Below are 22,229 nucleotides of genomic sequence, written 5' to 3'. Positions count from 1 at the left end.
GTTCATTGCTACTCCGTAGTCCCAATTTCCGATTTATTTTTTTATTTTTTCCATGCCTATTTTAATATATATTTTTTAATTATGAAAAGTTCCAAGTTCCAACTTGAGGTTCACAATTTAATGAATACATATGAGTAAAATAGGAACATTTTGTAGCTATCCACGTTATTTTATAGAATACTGGATTCAACAATTTCCTGGTTATAAATATCAATAATTGAATAAAAGCGAAAAATGACTGAAATATTGTTGTAAGAGTATACGTATATAAATTGTATGTACATAATATTGTACAGGTATTTTTAATATACCTTTACCTATTATTTAATAATACCTAAGTATAGGTAGGTACCTAAATTATAGGCAAGTACTTATCTAGGTGAATAAAATGTATGTATTCAAACAGTTAATACAAATAATAATTTATTATAATATTGGATTTGATATTTACTTTTTAAAATCTTGTTTTATACATTATTGTTGAAACCTGTACAAAAAGTTTTATGCATTTAATAAATCGATTTTGGTTTCCAAGGCGCCCGATAATGCGTGTGTACCAGGTACCTATCATACCTATCATATATTACCCTAACATAACACTTTTAATGGTAAAATTAAACATTCCTACTTCGGTGATCAATACTTATCTAGTATCTTAGGCGCATTTATAGTTCATACTCGTCACTCGAGCATGTTAATTCATTGAAGGTCACAATAATTGGCCATTTAAAATATGTAGCTTATTAAATTTTTGTAGTTGTGCGTGGTAGAATTTTATATTTTCATTTACAGTGTTTATTATCATAATCATTTTAATATGTATTTTATATAATTATTTGTAAGATATCAAAATGAAAAAAACTCGTTTAAAAATTAACAAATGCCAAGTCAAAAGCTTGGAAAAGTATACGGACGAGATTTCTACGGATGGCGTTCACCCTCCGCTGTTCTGTAGTCATACGTGGACTAAATGTGTTCCGATCAGTGTAAAACGATATTTTATTAACGATAATCAAATACACTATTATGATATGCTGTAGAATTAAGATCTCATGATGGTTTTTTTTTTTTATAATACCTATATTATAGCATCGACTTCATCTGATGCATCCATCGATGTCCATTGGACGCAACTATAGACTAGCACTAGAAAAGACTTTACGAAAAATCAACAAGTCACGAGAAACAACATTGAGTTGTAAAATATTAGATGAAGATCGTCATTTATTAAATCGTCCCCATCAAAAACGTGAATCCGAAACACATAAGACGAAAATCATAAATGATTACCAATGTACGGGCGTTGTACCTTTAGCGGTAAACAAGCATTTATTTAAGTATATATTTTATATTATGTATTATACATTATAGCTGGGGTACACTATAAAATCATATCATAATTCTGTTTAAATTCCTATTATTGTCTCTGACCTATAAGTAAAATTTCATCATATTTGTTATTTTTATAGGATTTGTTGTCCGGAAAATATTACAGGGATAAAGCAGATTTGAGAAAACAAAAAATGATTGCAAATAAAATAAAAAATGAAAAAGCTATGATAAAACCAGAATTGCCTTCAAAGTAATTACCTATATGTATAGATATATATACCTACTGCCAAATAATGCATTTTAGATACTGAGTGGAGCAATGAATGTGTTAATTTTTCAATGATATTTTTTTGTGTCTGCCACACTTTTAGAACAGTGAAAATGCTTCAATTCTCTCCTGTATTATATTTTCAGATACGAAAATAAATCTAATTGGTACTTAGAGGGAGGGGAGTCAAAAGTAAAAAATTTCTTTTATCTAATTTTTAAAAGCGTCTAGAAACACAAAAAAAAATTAAGATTTATAGTTATATTTATAATATATAGTTATAACTGTTATAAGCCTATTTATAACAAAATAAACTGATTTTTTGTGTAACTCTAAACAAAATAACCGTAGATATACATATCATTTTTATGAATATTTATAATTCCATTTTTGTACACCATATAATTTTCAATATATTTTGACATTTTTTGAGCTATTATTTTTTGGTATGAAAAATTTTGATTTTGATTAGATTTTTTTTAAATATCATCAATATCAATATTTCTGCTCTTTCATAAAAGCTTGACCTATACGAGGTTCTTCAAAAAGTCGAGCGTAAATCACAATATTTCGTAATGAGTGCCTGAAATTCAAATTATTAAAATCAAGATCTTACTTTTAAAGAAAATGAAAGCTGTGAACATTTTAAAATATCTAAGTTATTTACTTTTTAAAATGCTTATATACGAGTGACTTGCTTTAAAATTAAATTCAAAAAAACTCTAAAATTAAATATAACTGAGTAAAAAGATTATTCAAAACGTACAATTTGCTATGTTACGTACACGTTTGTAAGACAGAGACGACGCACACGGATACTTTTAACTGTAGGTATTTTAAATGGCCACCAAATATTTAATTCATCATTATACATAATTTTATTTTTCAAAATTTAAATGAAGATAAACATTTTAACGTTTGGTTTAAGATACTTGAAAATTAAGTACAATTTTTTTCATAAGTTTTTATAATGCTAGTTGAGAAATATAAAAGATTTGTATCGATGGATTTTTTTTTATGAGTATTTAAAGATGAATTTTCGACAAAATCTTGAGAATATGTAAATAATTTTGTTGTTAGAACTTAATAAAATGTTTTATTTTATGCCTATAAGAGTTGAAAAATTGAATACAAAGATTCTCATAAATGGTTCATAATAAAACCAACGAAATATAGGTTGTTTATAAATACATACAGTTTTGTAATGGATATTTTAAGTATTTTCAGCTCTGTTAAGAAAATTAAAAATGAATTATAATATTCTTCATGCTGTTGTAAGTGGAAATCAAAGAAAAAGTTGTGCATAAAATCACAATAATTTTTTATGAACATCTGGAGTTAAATTTTGACAAAATTCGTTAAAATCAAGACAAATTGCAAATTATTTTAAGTTAAAATTTTTTTAAATCTATCTGGCAGACCTTAGGTATTTGCTCAGAATTATATTTTCGTAGATATACAATGGTTTAATATCAAAATTTAACATATCAATTACAACGACTCTTCTGACAACTACTGAACAGTATCGAGAGTTACCCACTTGCCAATTATTTTATTTTAATTGAAATTTTTTCATGCTTATTTATGTTATGTTATTTTATGTTCCCTTATTAGTTATATTAGTTCATCGTTACAAGCTTGTACTGCAATGAGTCCGGATAAACAGCTTAATATACTGAAAGATATGTGGCGAAAAGAAAAAAACATTGAAATCGTCATAAGTAAAGAAGACAACGAAACAATTGCATACTATTTGAATGAAGTGAGATGATATTTTTATATTATATTTTTTTTTAGAGGATCAAAAAGTTCTATATTTTTTCTTGGTTCGTTTTATCAAAGGATTAGGCTTTGTCATATTATATGCAGTACCCTATGAAAATATTTCTAATTAACAACCTTAATAAGGTTCAAAAACAATTTCAACGCGTGTTCGGTTATAAATTAAGTTTATCTGATCAATTAATACTCTTAATATAGAAAGAAAATGCAACATAATGTCTTTATTATCATTGAAAATTTAAACGAAATCTTGTATTCTTGTTTCTATAATATTCAAAATACTAAACGGTAAAAATAGGGATCACATACGTCCCGTATTTGAAGGAAGTGTTTCGGTGTCCCGACAAAAGTTTAAAAATAACACTTTTGTCCCGTATTTTGGATAATCCGTCTCGTATGTACCTGATTTTAAAAATGACATTTTTTTTATATCAATCGGCTTTTTAAATTTTTAATTATTGATAAACTATACTATCTAATTCAAATTATAATAAATAAATATTGGATTATAAAAAAATCTGAAAAAAAATTAAAATTATCTCTTATGATTTTTTTGTTGGTATATTAGTATATTTTTTTATTATAATTTTATCAGAGGAAAGTCACCTAATATATTATTATGTTATAAACTAATAATGTATACAAATAAGTAAAACTAAATGTTCCTACATTATTAAAATTTTTATTTAAATTGTTATTTAATTTATTATTTATTTTTTATTATACATTTATCATAAGAAAGTCAACTTGATATATTTTGTTATAAATTAATAATTAATAATAATAAATTTTATTTAAGTTCAATTTTTTTAAAAATTTTTTATTATAGGAAATTCACCATAATATTTGTTTTTAATTTTAATTATAATTTATATTTGTTTCTACTGTTTAATATTGTGTTTAACTTTATTTTATAGTATATTACTGAGTAAAATTAAATGTTACTTCTTGGCCAAATGGCTCAAATTTAATATGTAAAATATGTTAATTGCTAACATAAGTCCCCTCTCCCCCTTCCCAAATTAACACCAATGCAAATGCAAATTACAAGTATTGAAGTATATATAGATATGATTTTTAAAAAATGTCCCGTATTTAAAAAAAATAAATCTGGGATCCCTAGGTAAAAAGTATGCCCTGACTGTCAAATAAAATTCATTTTAGTTTACCTACCAGAAATAAACACTCGTTATACTAACGGTTTTTATAATAATAATTATCGTGTACGTAATTTCGTCTTAAACAACTCAATAAATGGTCGTATATTAAAATTTAGTAATACACGTATTATGAATAGTAATTTTGGTATGAAATGATATATCTTTTAAAAAGTTAAAAAATTACATCTAGCTATAATACCATTCAATAATGTTCTATTAATAACTAACATTGCTGCACTCTCAATCCCTCTCGGGCGTTGGCAGTTATAATAATCAATATATTCATTTTTTACATTTTAAGTATATTTTATAAACGTACCATAAAAAAAGGTTTTTTTGAATTTTTGCATTTGAATTTTAAAATATTTAAATGTCGAAAATAATATTTGTATATTGTGCTTATATTGTATTTGCTCACTTAATTTAACTATTGTATTTTGTTTATCAGGGTATAACTATTGATTTTTATAATCCGTTTCCAGAACAAGTGTTGGAAAACATAAAGAAAAATCGTGTTAAACCGAATCTGTTAAAAAAGTAAGCTTATACCATTAACTTATAAATGATTAATGATTGTATTTGTATGAATGAAAAAATATGATTTTTTTAAAAAAAAAAATCATAAATTATTTTACTACATATAATATGTACTTTCTTGTATTTACTCAGTATTCTATACTAATATATAAAAAAGACAAATTATTGTTTATTTGTTCGGGGCCCTGTTATGTACCCTGCCAGCTTATCATTTTATTTTGAATTGTAGTGATTATGTCTAAATCCTCTGACATCAGTGTCGGCCTGGCCATGGTCGCTATAGGCCGCGAACGCATCCGGATCCTCGATATTACTCAAAACGTAAAAATATAATATTTCACTACTTATAAGCATTTTTTATCATTTTATGAAATAACATTTTTAGGGGCCCTTAAGTACCGTCCGACACTGTCTAACATGCTTATTACTTGTTTGTTTTTTCTTCGCTTATATTCTACCATGTTTTGGTTTCTTCTGGGACTAAACATTTGTAGCAAACCTTTCTCTCAAATCTCGCTAGGTTCTGTTCGTCTGCTTTTGTTGTAGTCCAAGTTTCACATGCATGTAGGACTATCGGGCATTACTTTGTATAAAGTTAATTTAGAAATATTATTTTATATATATAAATAACCATCTAAAAAAAATATCACGAAAATTATATATTATAATTTATAATTAAGTTTTAGTATCAGTCATTTCAGTCATTGAAGCAAAACAAATGTTCATGAACCATAACATTTTGAACTACACAAATTATGTCAATATTTTTAATACCTCCATTTTTTACGATGCACTTTGTTTTGAAATTGCATATTTGCATCATGTACGCACATGATCTATAATGCATTAATTTTTTAACTTGAAGTCGAAGCCATTGCAATAAAATGTGTAAGCTAGTCATTGGCGCAAATAGCGAACAAAGAGATGCTTAAACTTCAGATTTTTTTTTGTGACTGAATGGGATCTAAGTTTTTATACAAATTTTTTAGGGTGCTTAAGACCTAACGCACCCCGTAGTTGCACCAATGAGGCTAATTAAGACTACGTCGATTGAAATTAAATTCGTTCGAATTTTGATGCATCGAAATCAAAATTATCAAAAAAATTATCCGTTAAATAATTTATAGTAAAAAAGGGGCTTCTCATTTGAAAAGAAAAGTTTGTATCGCTACCTGGACACTTCTCAAGTAGTACAAAAATGTTCAAGAATTTGAAAATATGGTCTTTGAGTATATTTAAAGATTCTAAAAATCAGATTTTGAATAACTTCATTATTAAAGAAAAAAAGGGTTGGGAATGCTTGATGAATCACCCTGCATATATGTAAGCATTTAACGCTTTATATAGATGCTCTTAATTAGTTAAACCTACAGTAAATATTTAAGGATTTAAACAGTTTTATGTTTAATTTAATAATATGATATTATTAAAATACTTGATAAATAATTTTTATAGGTATCATTTTTTAATGACATTTTTGGAAACTGATGTTCGACAAAATTATGATTTTGCTTGCAAGAAAATAATCCTCGATTATATATTAATGGATCCAGATGAGTTAAAAAGAATTGGAATAAAAAATTATTACAGATCAGATTATTCTTCAATGCAAATTAGAGGTCCGATTCCATGGCATCAAACAGCAATTATTCAAAGAGAGCATTTAAGGCATAATTTATACATATTTAGTGAATCTATTTTAATGTTGAATAATGTATGGAAAAAGTAAGCAAATTGGACGTCTTTTTTATTCAAACATATTTTATTGTTAATATGTTTTTTTCAAAGGTATTCCAAAGGTTATATTTTTCCAATTAAAAATTTAAAAAAAGTTGGTATACCTATAAAACCAAGTTCTTTACAAGAGTTTTTGGATAAATCGTGTGAAAAATTTCGACACAAATTAGTAAAAGAGTATGGGATTTGACTAACACTTAGTTTCTAAAATTATATACCTATGTAGAATCTACATTGTAGATGATAAAAATATTTTTAATGTAAGACGTTTTTTAAATTAATCTATGATATTTAAAAATAATCAAAAGGTAACAAATATTTTTTCAGCTTTTAGAGAATTTTTTAATATCCTACTAAAAGTAAAACTCGGATGTTTATAAATTTGCATATATTTTTCGCGCATCCAAAATTATACTTGAGAATAATATACATTTGATTCATGAAGTCTAGATTACTAATATGTGAACTTAATTTGCATTTTTTTGCATATTTGATATTTTTGAGCATAAAATGCATATATTGATTATTTAGTTTAATATCTAGTATAAATTATGAGTATAATATTAAAAATTGGCCATATTATTATAATTTATCAAAATTAATTTGGTATAATTCAACTTTAAAAAAAAAATCATCGATATTATTATCGTGTTTATGGAGTAACACACTCATAGAGCTAAAATGTAGAAGATTAGATATTTATAAACCAGCGACACAGTGTTTATGATAGAAACTGACGACATTGTTAAATTTAAGTAGTACCGATCAACTTTGAACGTGGGGCGGTCGTTTTCAATTTATAAAACATACCTATTATCGTATCGTCTAAGATCTTTCAAATTTGAAAATATCAGAAAAATAATTGTTATATAGTTTAATCTTGATACTTAAAGTACTTAACCCGTGTCATAGATATAGATTCATTGTGATGAATGTTACCTATTTAAAAAAAAACATCGTGATCGGATTATTTCTACCTCCAAAGCAAAATATTTTCTTCAAGCTTATCAATTTACTCATTTTAGTGTTTCAATATTATTATTACTCTGTGGTTTCAATTATTCACCCATAAATTGTTTTAAATGAATAAAACATGATTTTTAATCTAATGTTTCAATTCGCCCTTGTCAAAGATGAATTGCAACAAAGTCATAAAAAATATATAGAAAAAAAAATTTATGAGTTATATTTCTGAACTATACTTATAAGTTATAACTTATAAAGATAAATAAAGTAACTACAATTCTAAAAAAGAGTTTTCCTTAACGGTATTATAAATGTAGATCAAAGTTGGGTAAAACACAAAAATCGTTGCAATTCACCTCATTTTACGGTACCTACCTACATAAAAATAAATAGAATAGGTTCCTACTAAACATATGATAGGAAATAGGAATACAAAATAGGGTTATCATAAACTTGAAAATGATTACTTACTAGTTACTATAATAAATAGAAAACAAGTAATAGGTACATTTTTGTTTCTGAGTGTATTTAAATTATACTTAATATAAAATAAAACTTATGTATATGTACAAACATAAAGACAATGTACTGATAATTTAACCGTCTTACGTTAAAAAAACCAATCTATATGTTTATATCACATATACTATACTTATATAGTTATACCTAATTATATCATTAATGTTTAGATATATAAAATATGTATAATTTGTAATTAAAAAGGTGGATTGTAGAATGTGCTGAGTTATATATGGAAACAAAAGATAACTACCAAGATTTATTACCAACGCACAATATGAAAGCATCAAAGTATCAAATTCAAAAGTTTTTTGACTGTGTTGCAGCTACTATGTCCAGGCAATTGAGACAAATTGTGTTTAAGTCTTTGAAGCATTTCATGAAGGAAATACTTAAATACAAGGTTTGAGTTTAGAAATTTATTTATAATATTTAATTAAATTTTCTATAACCATAACAATATAAATATAAGCGTATAGGTATTAGGTAAATGTGTAAAATTTGTGTTAAATACACTTAAAGTTTGTTAAAATATATACATATATAACAAAATGTTTTAAAACTTAATTTTTAGAATGGAAATGTAATAGATCCTGAATTTAAAGATAACATGTTTATAAGTCTACCGTTTTTCATTCTTCGAGCAGTTCCAAACCCAAATTCAATTCAAATATCCTTTGAACCTACACGTGAAGAATGTTTAAATCTTTTACTGTCAATCCCACGAAAAATAATTAAAACAGTAGAAGACATTCCAAGAGTTGAACAATTGCTAATAAAAAGTAAAATAATATAAACATTAAATACTTATTACTTACTATTATTCAAATCAATTATAAACTAAAAAATTTATATAAATTATTTCAAAAATGTTCCTAGAATTTAAAGGTGATTCTACAATGGTGTTAAGAAATATTCATGAATCTGAGGAGGAAGTTCAAAAAATGTTGTTTGAAGTTGGTAAGATATTAGAAAATAATTTTCCAGGTCCAGAAACTTACATAACATATTATAAAACCTACTACTATTTGATAAATGGCACAGAAACTAAAGCATTAGATACAATTTTTGCAAGTGACCCATTTCCATCATTAAGTGTATGTCAAAATATAATTTGAAGAGTAAATATTTTATAACATTAATCATCATACTACCTATATCTTTCAGGAATTTAACGAATGGGTCATCAAGTACGTGACTATAAATGAAGATATTCTTAAACTTAGAGATCGAGTGGAATTGAATTTAATGAAATTAGATATATCTGAGATTAATACAAATTTAAAAAATATAGTTAAGAGTTTGAAGAACAGGATTCTTGAATATTTTATGAATTTAACACAGCAAAATATTTCTGAGTAATTAATAATACGCAAATATTTTCAAATACTAAATTATATATTATATATTATTTTATATTATAAGTATGAATAATCATAGGTAAAATTTTTTCAGAATAAATAGTGCATTTGAGGTAATGTCTACCAAGTCCTCGGAAATGCCTGATACAACTGAAGATTTAGTAGAACTTAGTAATTATGTAACACTATGTCGGGATTCGACTTTATCGAAAATGAAAGCTCAACTGAGGACTGTTGGAGATTACATAATGTTTCTTTTTGAATACACGGAATTCAACAGTAATAATATAATGTTCCATTTTATTTCATGATATTTTATTTTAAAGCGACTAAACGTTAATACCTAGTTGATGATATTCATTTACAATCGCGAGTATTTCGATGGCCTCAAGAGATTGAACAATTTTTAGATTTAGCCACTAGTAGAGTTATTCAAAAAAAAGGGGTAGTTGAAGGCCAGTTGAAATCTAAAAAAACTGAATTTGAATTTGAGTATGTTAAAATTGATAAAAAATAGTTCAATATTAAATGTTTCTATTTTTATATGTATAGTCTTAAAAATCATTTCAAATTGCTGGACAATTTAAAAAAAAAAGACCCACCAATATTGACTAATGATGAAATCATAGCTGCCACCGAAGAAGTTGAACGCCTTACTAATTTTCTCAAAGAAGATATTGCTGCTGCAAAGGTATCTAACTTAATTTGTATATGTAGGTATTAATGTATTATACTTAAACAATTAAACAATAATATAATTATAATGAGTTTAACAAAATTAAAATAAATTTAGAACTGAATCAGTGTTTAATAGGTAATAGGTTATATATATTCCATGCTTATATAGGTATGTTATTATAATTTTGTATTTTTATTAAACAATGTTTTAACTTTATGAACTCTGTTAATAACATTATCAAAATATCAACTGCCGAGTTAAATAATAATTAACCATTGCATATAAATATATTATTTGTCTATACATCTATTAGATTAAGTACTTATTTATATTAGAATTAAAATAATAATGACATTAAATAATTCAGAGTATAAATCACACTGAAAAACTGTTGGATGTTGAAGTTACGCCATATATTCAACTTCACTCAATGGTTGCGGCTACTGAACAATTTGACCGTTTGTGGCACATTGTTCATGATTTCCAGAACTATTATGAAATATGGTTCAATGGTAAAATATAATACATCCTAGAGATATATATGTAAAAATTTGAATTAATATATTCTTAATAGAACATAATTTAATAAATATTATAGGGCCATTTCATGATTTGAATGCTAAGGAAATAAAGGAAATGGTGGATAATATGTGGGAAAACCTATATAAATTAGCTAGAATTCTTCAAGACTATCCTGGATCAAAAAGAGTAGCAGAAATTGTACGTGGTAAAGTAGATAATTTTAAAAAGTATTTACCCGTATTGGAGACAATTTGTAATCCGGGTATACATGATAGACATTGGACAGAGGTAATATTCTTGTAAATAATATAATATGAATAAATAATAATGAAATACCGATGCTCATTAGATTAGCAAAAGTGTTGGTGTAGATTTACATCTTAATGATTCATCAACTTTGTCTCAAATGATCGAAATTGGATTACTGAATTATATTGAAAAACTTGAAGAAATTAGTGTTATTGCATCTAGAGAATATTCACTTGAACAAAATCTTCGAAAAATGAAAGAAGAATGGTTAACCATTGAGTTTGAATGTACTCCATATCGAGATAGTGGTGTTAGCATATTAACAGCGTTAGATGACATTCAGGTTATGTTAGATGACCATATACTGAAAGCTCAAACAATGCATGGATCAGTTTATATAAAACCTTTTGAAGAAGAAATGGATACCTGGGAAAAAAAATTAATTTTGATGCAAGAAATTCTAGACCTCTGGATTTCTGTAAGTATAACGATTGGAATATATAGGTAGGTACATTAAATCAACTTAGTTATAATTATTTATCTTCGTTGTACAGCTTCATATCAATGGTAAAAACATATTATTTAAAATATTTTTAATTTAATGGTTATAATACGTATAGGTACCTATAATAAGAGTATAAAGATATTTGACTAAGATTAACATTTTCAGTTCAAAATGCTATAATGTAAACCAAATTCACATTAATAATACTTGTTTGTTGAAATTATTTAGGAATTGTGTACAATTATTATATATTTATTTGGATCAAACTATTTTACTTTAAATTTTTCACTTTGGGTATCTATTATTATAATTTATAATATGGTTATTCAAGTAGGTACCTAGGTATATTCTTACATTTTAAGTGAGTTGAATACTTAATCATACTTTAAAAAAAAACCAAAACAAAGAAAATACAATATTGGAAGTAGTCTTAGTATTTTGATAAAATATATTAATAACTTATGAAATTGAAACATTACCTATTGTTAACTACATGTTATACTTTTAGATTTTTAGATTTCCTTTTTTTTGAATTATAGAATAGAGATGATAAAAAATGTTTTATTAAAATCATTTAAAAACATAGATAATATTGAAGTATTGTATGTAGGTGCAAGGGATTTGGATGTATTTAGGTCCAATATTTAGTTCAGAAGACATAAATCGTCAGATGCCCGAAGAAGCTAGAAATTTTAGAGCCGTTGATGCTATTTGGCGCCAAATTATGATTAACACTGTTAAGAACCGTAAAGTTCTCGAAGCTACAGACTATCCAAACATGTTGTCATTACTAAAAAAGTGCAGTGTTATGTTTGAGCAGATACAGAAAGGTTTGAACGAGTATTTGGAGAAAAAACGTCTTTTCTTTCCACGGTATGGTATTATAGGTACTCTTGATATTATGATTTATGGCATTGACATTGGCAATCAATGACAATTACAGATTTTTCTTTTTGTCTAACGATGAACTTCTTGAAATTTTGTCCGAAACCAAAGACCCATTACGGGTGCAACCACATCTTAAAAAATGTTTCGAAGGCATAGATAAATTAAACTTTACAAAAAGCATAGAAATTGTGGGAATGATATCAGCTGACGGTGAAGTAGTAGCCTTTAATGGAATAATTTATCCTGCTGACGCTAAGGTATGGATGCAATAATATGGATACATATCATTTAATAGTTGAAAATACATTTGTGGCATTAAAATCTTTATCATCAATGTTATGTTAAAGGGTTTGGTAGAAAAATGGTTAATTCAAGTTGAAGTTTTAATGATGCAGTCAATAAGCGAAATTATTAATAATGCAGCAAAAGAATATGCAAATATTAAACGCAATGAATGGGTACTTAAGTGGCCGGGTATGGTAGTTATATGTGCTGCAACAATCAATTGGACTGCTGAAGTAGAAACTGCTATTGAAAAGAAATCACTTCCTGTTAGAGAAGTTTTTAAAACCAAAAACAACCTTAAGGCGTTAGTAATTTAAGTCTTATTAATTTTAGGCTTATCTACAGAAAAGTAATATGCAAATAGAAAATTTAGTAAATTTAGTGCGCGGTTCATTAAGCAAATGCGAGAGGGCAACGGTGTGTGCTTTGATAGTTATAGATGTTCACGGTAATTATTTTAACACAATATTAATTATTTATACATATTATAGATATATAATATACAGGGTGTAACAGGAAGACCTAAAAATGAAAAACTTTTACTCTAATTAATATTCTTATTTTTATTATACATAAATATAAATATATATATATTATATATATATCATTTATTTAATCGTGCGTTACACGTATAAAAAAAAATATTTTTTAATACCGAAACTTCCAATAAAGCCAACTTTTAAATCTAGTTGTTTGAAATCCTTTTGATTGTAAAAATATTTATCTAAGTAAGCTTTATAAAACTTCGTGAAATTTATTCTAATGATTTTTAAATATATGTTTTTAAACATTTTGAAATATTTAAGAAGAGTGTATTAAGAAAAGTATACACACTTTTGAATTAAAAATATTTCTAACGACTGAATCAATTTGACTTAACAAAATATTTGAGATTTTTTTATTTGAAAAATTTAGCTATATGACTTAAATAAATATTTTACAGCCAACATTTTTCCAAAAACCGTACTTACAAATTAGCTATTAAAAAAATAATTGTTAAACGTAGGTACCTATAGTGCAGCGTATATGCAACAGTATACAAAACAATTTTTAACGAAAGACATTAAATAATAATATTTTTACTTTTCATGTTATAAGCTCGTGATGTTGTTAAGAATCTTACATCTCTAAGAATAATTAATATGAGAGATTTCAATTGGATGAGTCAACTTAGGTATTATAATAAAGATTCTAAAACTACTGTGTCGATGATAACAACTACTCTAGACTACGGTAATGAATATTTAGGCAATACACCAAGATTAGTAATTACTCCGTTGACAGATCGATGTTACAGGTAAAATAATAACTTGATATGAAATGTTTCAATTTATTAAAAAAAATGTTTTTAATCAAAAGAACAATTATGGGTGCATTAAAATTATATCTCGGTGGTGCTTCTGAAGGTCCAGCTGGAACTGGAAAAACCGAAACCACAAAAGATTTAGCCAAAGCAATAGCTAAGCAATGTATTGTATTTAATTGTTCTAAAGGACTTGATTTTAAAGCTACAGGCAAATTTTTCATGGTTCGTATCAAGACACTATAATATTATCAATTTTGAATTGTGTGATCTCTTTTAAATTTATTGATACGTCAATACGTCATGTGTAATTTTCGTAGTTTGCCAACGAATAACATGGTAATACATACATATTTATACGATCACAATAATCAATCTTGCTCTGTTATTTAATATTTTGAGCGTATCTATAGTGATCAAAAGTACTGTATTTACAATGATGTATTTTTTTTCTGTTGTTAATATTTGGGATACTAAAAACGCTCCAATTTTTGAGAAAATCATATTTTTTGATAGATAGTGAATGTCTAAAAAAATTCTCAGTTGTTTTCGTAAATGTTTGGAAAAACAAAAAATATAATGATGAAATAATTGGAATTTTACACAAAACCAAATTTTGACAAAGTTGATTTTATTTTTTTGATGTAGGTATTTAAAAAACTAATAACTGTTGACACTTGAAATTTTCACCAAATATATTTTATATTAATATTTTCTATGTTATAATTGCTAACATTGTTGAGCTATTTATAGCCATGAGAAATTCCGAAATTTTATTTCTGAGTCTCCGCTCAGAATATTTTTTCGTTCGCAATGTTTAAACAAACAAAAACCTCCATAGCTACGCCACTGAGTAGGTAAACTACACAAAAGAAAAAATGTACGGGTGCCATTAACATTACCTAAGAGAAATGTAATCTACTAATCTGTATAAGTATAATTGAGATAATTTGAAACTACCTAATTCAAAAACCAAGTGTTGAACTGTTGAAGTAAGCTATTTATACCTACTATAGTTTATAAATTCCACAATGTCGATGTACGGGATGGATGAATGAAAAAATATCATTTCAATTTCTACGTTAGACATGTTCCATCTTACTCATGGTATTATTATGTACGTACCTATTAAAAATATATTATAGGCTCGGTTAATATTATCTTATATTTCCATTTTATTCAGGTTCCAAATAAAGAATGTTAAATTTCACAGATTGTACTAATTTACTGTATATATATTATTATTGCACTAATTGAAAGTAATTTTAAGACGTTTTGAAGACTACTTGTAAGTTGTAAATTGTAATCTCCATATTAGGGATTAGCACAATCCGGAGCATGGGCTTGTTTCGACGAATTCAATAGGATTGAAGTTGAAGTATTGTCGGTAATTGCTCAGCAAGTATATATTATACAAATGGCGGTAAAAGCTAATAAGGACAAATTCATGTTTGAAGGCATAGAGTTAACATTAAATCTTACTTGTGCAGTTTTCATAACTATGAACCCAGGGTAAGATTATTTTTTACGAAATATAAACAAATTATATTGTAGGAATCTTACCAATAAAATAAAAAATCATACAACTATAGATATGCTGGACAGCAAGAAATACCTGATAATTTGAAAGTGTTATTCCGTACAGTCGCTATGATGGTACCAGATTATTCTATGATTGGAGAAATATCATTATATTCTATGGGTTTTAGTGATGCTAAAAAGTATGTTATAAATGTTTACGTTTGATAATAACTTGGATAACTCTATAAAATAATCATATTACAGTTTAGCTGAAAAAATTGTAGACACGTACAAGTTATGTTCAGAACAATTGTCATCTCAATCACATTACGATTATGGGATGAGGGCAGTAAAATCTGTATTAACATCAATAGGAAATTTAAAATTTAAATATCCCGATAACAATGAAGATGAAATTGTATTAAGAGCTATATACGACGTCAATATGCCAAAATTTTCATCAGAGGTTTTACACTATCTATGAACTATCTAATTAATAAATTTAAAAATTATTTAACTTCATGATATTTATTACTAGGATATACCACTTTTTATTGGAATATATGGAGATTTATTCCCCGGTGTCAAACTCATAATTCCAGAAAGAGAAGAACTCATAAATAAAATAAACATAAATTTAAGCAAAAGGAATTTACAAAGTACTCCATGGTTCATTGATAAAATAATACAAGTATACGAGATGGTGTTGGTTAGACACGGGCTTATGATTGTTGGTGAACCATTTTCTGGAAAAACTTGTACCTATCAGGTATATTTCTTATAATATTTATTATTATATCCAAATTATGTTAGTGTTAGTAAATCGTAAATGCATTAGGTACTTATTAAGGTCAGTGTTATCATGACTTAAAATTTAATAGTACCTATTCTACGGACATATTTATACTAGTTCTGTTATATTTTTTATCAGCTAGCTTACAATTTAGCTATTGGCTATTTATCGGTTATAATCAATAAATTGTTTTATTATATTATGACTAGTTATAATATTAGCACATTTTGTATTTTTACAAGAATTAATACGAATAACGATTATTTATTTCTAAAGGTCTTGGCAGAATCGTTGAGTGATTTACAACTCGAACGCAAAGCAGTAATGACAGAATTTAAAACCACGTATAAAATTATCAATCCTAAAGCAATTACAATTGATCAATTGTATGGATCATTTGATAAAGTTCTGCATGAATGGCATGATGGTTAATACTCTTAAATTAATAAATTGTATTTAAAAAAATACTAAAATAATAAAACCATTATTTTTATACTTTTATTTTATTTTAGGAGTTTTAGCAATTGTGTTTAGAGAGTTCTCAAATAGTGTAACAATGGATCGTAAATGGATTGTATTTGATGGGCCTGTTGATGCAGTATGGGTTGAAAATATGAATACAGTGTTGGATGATAACAAAAAACTTTGCCTAATGTCTGGAGAAATTATACAGGTATATATAATTTATCAACAACTTTTCACCTACTATATAATTCTTATTTATGATCAAGGTATTAATTATTTAGATTATCTTATAACATTTTTTTCCAGATGAATAACAAAATGAACATGATATTTGAACCTGCCAATTTAGATCAAGCTTCGCCTGCCACCGTATCTCGCTGTGGAATGATTTATTTAGAACCAAAGCAGCTTGGTTGGAGATCTTTTTGGCTTTCGTATAAAAATACTATTTATTCTAAATTTTTGCTAGATCAACAAATTATGATGGATGACTTAATCGAGTGGTTGGTACCTGCCATATTTGTTTTTATACAAAAACACTGTAGTTTATTTCTAACTACTTCTGAAAATCATATGTTTAACGTAAGTAGTGTATTTTTAATTACGTACCTATGTAATTTAAATATAAATATATAATGTATTTTATAGTCTTTTACAAGGTTATTGGATTGTTTGATTAAAGAAGAAACTGGAGTTGGGTTTGCAACCATATGGGTGGGATGTGTAATAATTTTTAGTTTGATATGGAGTCTTGGTTCTTTAATAAAAGGCGATTGTCGAAATAAATTTGATACATTTTTACGGAAACTTCTCCTAGGAAATAATGACAAATATATTAAACCAATTACTTTTAAGTTGACAAAAACCCATCTTTTCCCAGATATGGGTACAGTTTATGACTATGTGTATGATAAGAAAAATAATGGTTCTTGGATTCTATGGTCAGAAAAAATAGATTTTAAAAGGATTTCACCAGATGCCAGAGTGAATACATTATTTAATACTTACTATCATTATTTTATATTTTAATTAGAATTAGAATAAAAATAGTAATTTTAAAGTGGTATTTATTTTATACGTTTTATAGATAAATGATTTGATCATCGAAACTGATGAAACAGCCAAGCAGCATTACTTTCTCCAAATATTATTAAAAAATGAAATTCCTTTACTCTTTGTTGGACCCACTGGTACTGGGAAATCAGTTGTTGTGCTGAATTACTTAATTAATTTGCCCAAAGAAAAATGTTTAGCTAATGTATTAAGTTTCTCAGCATGGACTGCAGCTAACATTGTACAAGACATTATCATTTCTAAATTGGACAAGTAAATCAACTGTAGTAATTTTTATTAGAAAAATGCATTAACTTATAAAATATTAACTATACAGGCGAAGAAGAGGAGTTTTTGGTCCGTCTGTTGGTAAAAAATGTATGTTGTTTATAGATGATTTAAGTATGCCGTTACCTGAAAAATATGGTGCTCAATCACCAATAGAATTATTAAGACAATGGATTGATCATGGTTATTGGTATGATCTTCAAACTATGTCAAGAATAGATATGCTCGATATGGTTGGGTTTATTTAATTTATTATTAAGTATTATAATACTTTAATGTTACAATTATTTATTTAATAATGTATTCTTCAATCTCCAGTTATTTATTGGTGTACTTCAACCTCCTGGTGGTGGTTCAAATCAAGTTACTACTCGTTTCACTAGACATATGAATGCTATTGGTATTGATTCATTCAGTCAAGAAACTATGTCCAAAATATTTTCTCAGATTATAAAATGGCATTTTAATAAAGGGTTTTCTGAGCCTATCGCATTACAAGGAAATGTATAAGCTCTTAATTTTATAAAACAAAGATAATGTATTTTAATTAAAATTAATTTAGAGTGTTGTAGAAGCAATACTGTTTGTGTACAAAGAAGTAGTCTCAACATTTTTGCCAACTCCTGCAAAATCACATTATACCTTTAACTTACGAGATTTTACCAGAGTTATAAAAGGAATATTATTGTTACCAGCATCGCGGTGTAAAACACTTGAAAAAATATTTCGACTGTGGGTTCATGAGACATGGCGTGTGTTTGGTGATAGATTAGTTCACGATGATGATCGTAATAAACTATTTGAAATAATGAAAATAGCATCTTATAGTTGTTTAAGACAACCGATGGACGTTTATTTAAGTGATTTAATGCCAGTCGAGGAGAGATTTTTAAATACTGATCATTTACGGAACCTATTTTATGGAAACTACATGGATCCGGATATTAATAAGAAAATATATGACGAAGTTCATAGTGAAAAACAACTAATTCAACGAATGGATTATTATTTAAATGAATACAATACTATGTCTAAAAATCCATTATCAATGGTTATGTTTAAATTTGTTATTGAACATGTGTCTCGTGTAAGTAGAGTCCTACAGCAAGACAACGGTCATTTGTTATTAGTTGGAATAGGTGGTAGTGGAAGACAATCGGCTACAAAGTTGGCTACATTTATTGCTGGTTATAAAATATTTCAAGTATTACTTTATTAAATTATGAAAAAAATATAGATATTCAAACGAAATAATGGAATGTGAATTTTTTTTCAGATTGAAACAGGAAGGAATTATGGTAAAAATGAATGGAATGAAGATATGAAAAAAATATTAAAATATGCTGGATGTGATGGAAATCCAATTACATTTTTTTTATCTGACAATCAAATTGCAGATGAAAGTTTTGTAGAAGATATAAATATGTTACTCAATACTGGTGATATACCAAATCTTTATCAATCTGATGATAGAGTTGATATTTTAGATAAAGTATCCAATATTGCTCAAACCCTTGTAAGTGTATCAGTTATTGTTTAAGACAATGAGATGAATATGATACATTTAAAATGATTTTAAATAGTCGTATTATGCTCAACATTCAGTAAGGTTTATTAATAGGATTCAGATTTAAAGGCAATATAATCAATAAAAAAATAATTTCAAAATGTCAAAAAACGCATAAATAAGCATTGGATTTATATAAAAAGCAATTACAAAATTTACTAAAAAATGAAATATAGTGGTACCTATATTGTATATTTCAACTAGTTTGTATTAAAAAAAATTCACTTCCAAATACCAACTTGACGGTTTAGTCTTAAAATATATTTGTGTATGGAAAATAATCTTAATATAATCTTCGTTCACCGAGGTTAATGGAGCGTATTTCATATTCAGATTACTATTTATTAAATCGTAATCGTTTGGCGTTTCTTCAATTATTGAATCCAATTAATGTTATTATATCATATATATAAGTTACGATCGATGAATGCGGACTGACAAACAATATTTTGATCCTAATATCAATGCATTATGAACATTTTTTAAACTATGGATAGGCAATATGGATACTTTTATAAGCTTTAAATTAACTGACCGTACAGAAATGCTCAATAAACTATTTAGCGAAATCGATAAATATCACCGATTATAAAACTCATTACAAATAATTAACAATGCACAGTCTTCGAGAGATCATATCGATTTGTATCGTATTTCATGTATAAAACTACTAACATCCATTAAAAATATAAGATAAAGGCATTTATAATAAAAAAGGAAAAAAAAAAAATAATACATCCATCATCTTAAATATTAAATGACACATTTTTATATTATTTTTATTAAAAAAACGCTTTTGCCTTCAAATTCTAATAATATTTATTAATATATATGTAGTTTAAAATTATTTGTCTATTCAAAATCTACTTAAGCACTATAGTCTATCTATCAATGTTTGAAGCTTTCATAATACCTTGAAAAGTTTATCTCTTTTCTCTTAACCTTTTTTAATTCATGCAGTACGATCCGTTTATGCTTAATTATTTTTTTTATTTTTTAGGACTATACGTTTTCAGTAGGTATCTACTGCTTTACCTACTCATAGACATGCATAATTTTATATACAGAGGTCTAACTTGAAATTAGAATATTATTTTTAACTAATAAACATACCAAATGTATAACTCGTTAATTTAAAACAAATGCAATTTTTGTTACAGGGGTTAAACGTTGAAACAACACCAATCGCTTTATACAATTTCTTTATAGAAAGAGTGAAAGAAAACTTTCATCTTTCTTTAGCTATGTCACCAATTGGTGATGTGCTTAAAAATCGCTTGAGAATGTTTCCTTCACTCGTTAACTGTTGTACAATTGACTGGTATCGTATAATTTAGTATTGGAATAAAACTCGATTAATGTAAGCATATTGTATTTGTAAATTATAGGTTTACAGTTTGGCCTGAAGACGCACTTGAGAAAGTTGCAGAATATTATTTAAAAGATATGTCTATTCACAGTGATATTGCATCATCTTGTGTATTAGTTTGTAAAGAATTTCATACGACAGCTAGAGATGCTTCTTCTAGGTAAATGTTTTCATTTAAACGTTTTATAATATAATGATTAATGACTACATTAAATATTGGATAATTATTAAAATAATTGTTTGATTATTTTTATTTTTCAATTTCTTAATAATAATAAAATTGTCTTTAAATATTATATTTTAGGTTTTATTCAGCGTTAAAAAGGCATAATTATGTTACACCAACTTCCTATTTAGAGTTAATAAAAACGTTTCAAAATTTACATAAAAAGAAGGTAGATCAAATCACAACTTTGCGAAATAGATATGAAACCGGCTTAAAAAAATTAGATTTTGCTGCTGGCCAAGTATCTGTTATGCAAGATCAACTGACAGCTTTAAGACCAAAACTTGTCGAAACTTCGTTGGCAACTGAAGCTCTTATGGTTAAAATTGAACAAGATACAGTAAAAGTAGAAGCCAAAAAAGAAGTAATTACTTCATAAAATAAAATAATTTATTTTTTAGGATACTCTGTAATTATTATTAATAATATATTTTAGATAGTAGGCGCCGATGAAGCCCTTGCCAATGACGCTGCAGCAGCATCACAGGCTATCAAAGATGATTGTGAAAGTGATTTAGCTGAAGCAATACCAGCCCTCGAAGCTGCAGTTTCAGCTCTAAATACTCTCAAGCCCGCCGATATTACCGTAGTCAAATCTATGAAAAATCCGCCATATGGTGTTAAGTTAGTATTAGAAGCAGTTTGTGTTATGAAAGGAATCAAATCTGAACGTAAACCAGATCCTAGTGGCTCTGGGCGAATGGTTGAAGATTTTTGGGGACCTTCACAAAAACTAATTTCAGATACTAAATTTTTAGAGAGTTTAAAAACATACGATAAAGATAACATAGATCCTGCAGTTATGAAACGTATAAGAGAAAAGTATTTTTTTTTAAATTTGTGTTGTGTGCAAA

At 26.5% G+C, this 22,229-nt stretch overlaps 1 protein-coding gene across 1 annotated transcript in view; it reads left to right on the top strand.

Annotated features, from left to right (window-relative positions):
* The first annotated feature begins 851 nt into the window (after positions 1-851).
* The window catches only part of LOC107168793 (dynein axonemal heavy chain 3-like), a 45,225-nt gene continuing 23,847 nt past the window's right edge, over positions 852-22,229 (top strand). Inside the window, exons 1-39 of the mRNA XM_089217186.1 lie at positions 852-986; positions 1,090-1,317; positions 1,470-1,582; positions 3,215-3,362; positions 4,991-5,079; positions 6,535-6,804; positions 8,506-8,704; positions 8,876-9,083; positions 9,181-9,398; positions 9,469-9,659; positions 9,757-9,941; positions 10,010-10,154; positions 10,215-10,353; positions 10,709-10,853; positions 10,940-11,151; positions 11,213-11,590; positions 12,228-12,490; positions 12,561-12,762; positions 12,853-13,056; positions 13,124-13,238; positions 13,889-14,087; positions 14,150-14,318; positions 15,412-15,605; positions 15,686-15,814; positions 15,879-16,080; positions 16,153-16,383; positions 16,684-16,834; positions 16,920-17,080; positions 17,179-17,454; positions 17,521-17,856; positions 17,960-18,198; positions 18,263-18,446; positions 18,532-18,717; positions 18,776-19,417; positions 19,490-19,729; positions 20,941-21,101; positions 21,169-21,309; positions 21,454-21,739; positions 21,812-22,197. Of these exons, the coding sequence (XP_089073312.1) occupies positions 852-986; positions 1,090-1,317; positions 1,470-1,582; positions 3,215-3,362; positions 4,991-5,079; positions 6,535-6,804; positions 8,506-8,704; positions 8,876-9,083; positions 9,181-9,398; positions 9,469-9,659; positions 9,757-9,941; positions 10,010-10,154; positions 10,215-10,353; positions 10,709-10,853; positions 10,940-11,151; positions 11,213-11,590; positions 12,228-12,490; positions 12,561-12,762; positions 12,853-13,056; positions 13,124-13,238; positions 13,889-14,087; positions 14,150-14,318; positions 15,412-15,605; positions 15,686-15,814; positions 15,879-16,080; positions 16,153-16,383; positions 16,684-16,834; positions 16,920-17,080; positions 17,179-17,454; positions 17,521-17,856; positions 17,960-18,198; positions 18,263-18,446; positions 18,532-18,717; positions 18,776-19,417; positions 19,490-19,729; positions 20,941-21,101; positions 21,169-21,309; positions 21,454-21,739; positions 21,812-22,197 (8,300 nt within the window). The remainder of the gene's footprint in view (positions 987-1,089; positions 1,318-1,469; positions 1,583-3,214; positions 3,363-4,990; positions 5,080-6,534; positions 6,805-8,505; positions 8,705-8,875; positions 9,084-9,180; positions 9,399-9,468; positions 9,660-9,756; positions 9,942-10,009; positions 10,155-10,214; positions 10,354-10,708; positions 10,854-10,939; positions 11,152-11,212; positions 11,591-12,227; positions 12,491-12,560; positions 12,763-12,852; positions 13,057-13,123; positions 13,239-13,888; positions 14,088-14,149; positions 14,319-15,411; positions 15,606-15,685; positions 15,815-15,878; positions 16,081-16,152; positions 16,384-16,683; positions 16,835-16,919; positions 17,081-17,178; positions 17,455-17,520; positions 17,857-17,959; positions 18,199-18,262; positions 18,447-18,531; positions 18,718-18,775; positions 19,418-19,489; positions 19,730-20,940; positions 21,102-21,168; positions 21,310-21,453; positions 21,740-21,811; positions 22,198-22,229) is intronic.

The sequence above is a fragment of the Diuraphis noxia genome, unplaced genomic scaffold, assembly GCF_037042655.1.
Source record: "Diuraphis noxia isolate RWA-SAM2 unplaced genomic scaffold, SU_Dnox_SAM2 contig0001, whole genome shotgun sequence".
Lineage (NCBI taxonomy): Eukaryota > Metazoa > Arthropoda > Insecta > Hemiptera > Aphididae > Diuraphis > Diuraphis noxia.
Note: the sequence above shows the minus strand (reverse complement) of the source record. Positions and strands in the feature narration are given on the sequence as shown.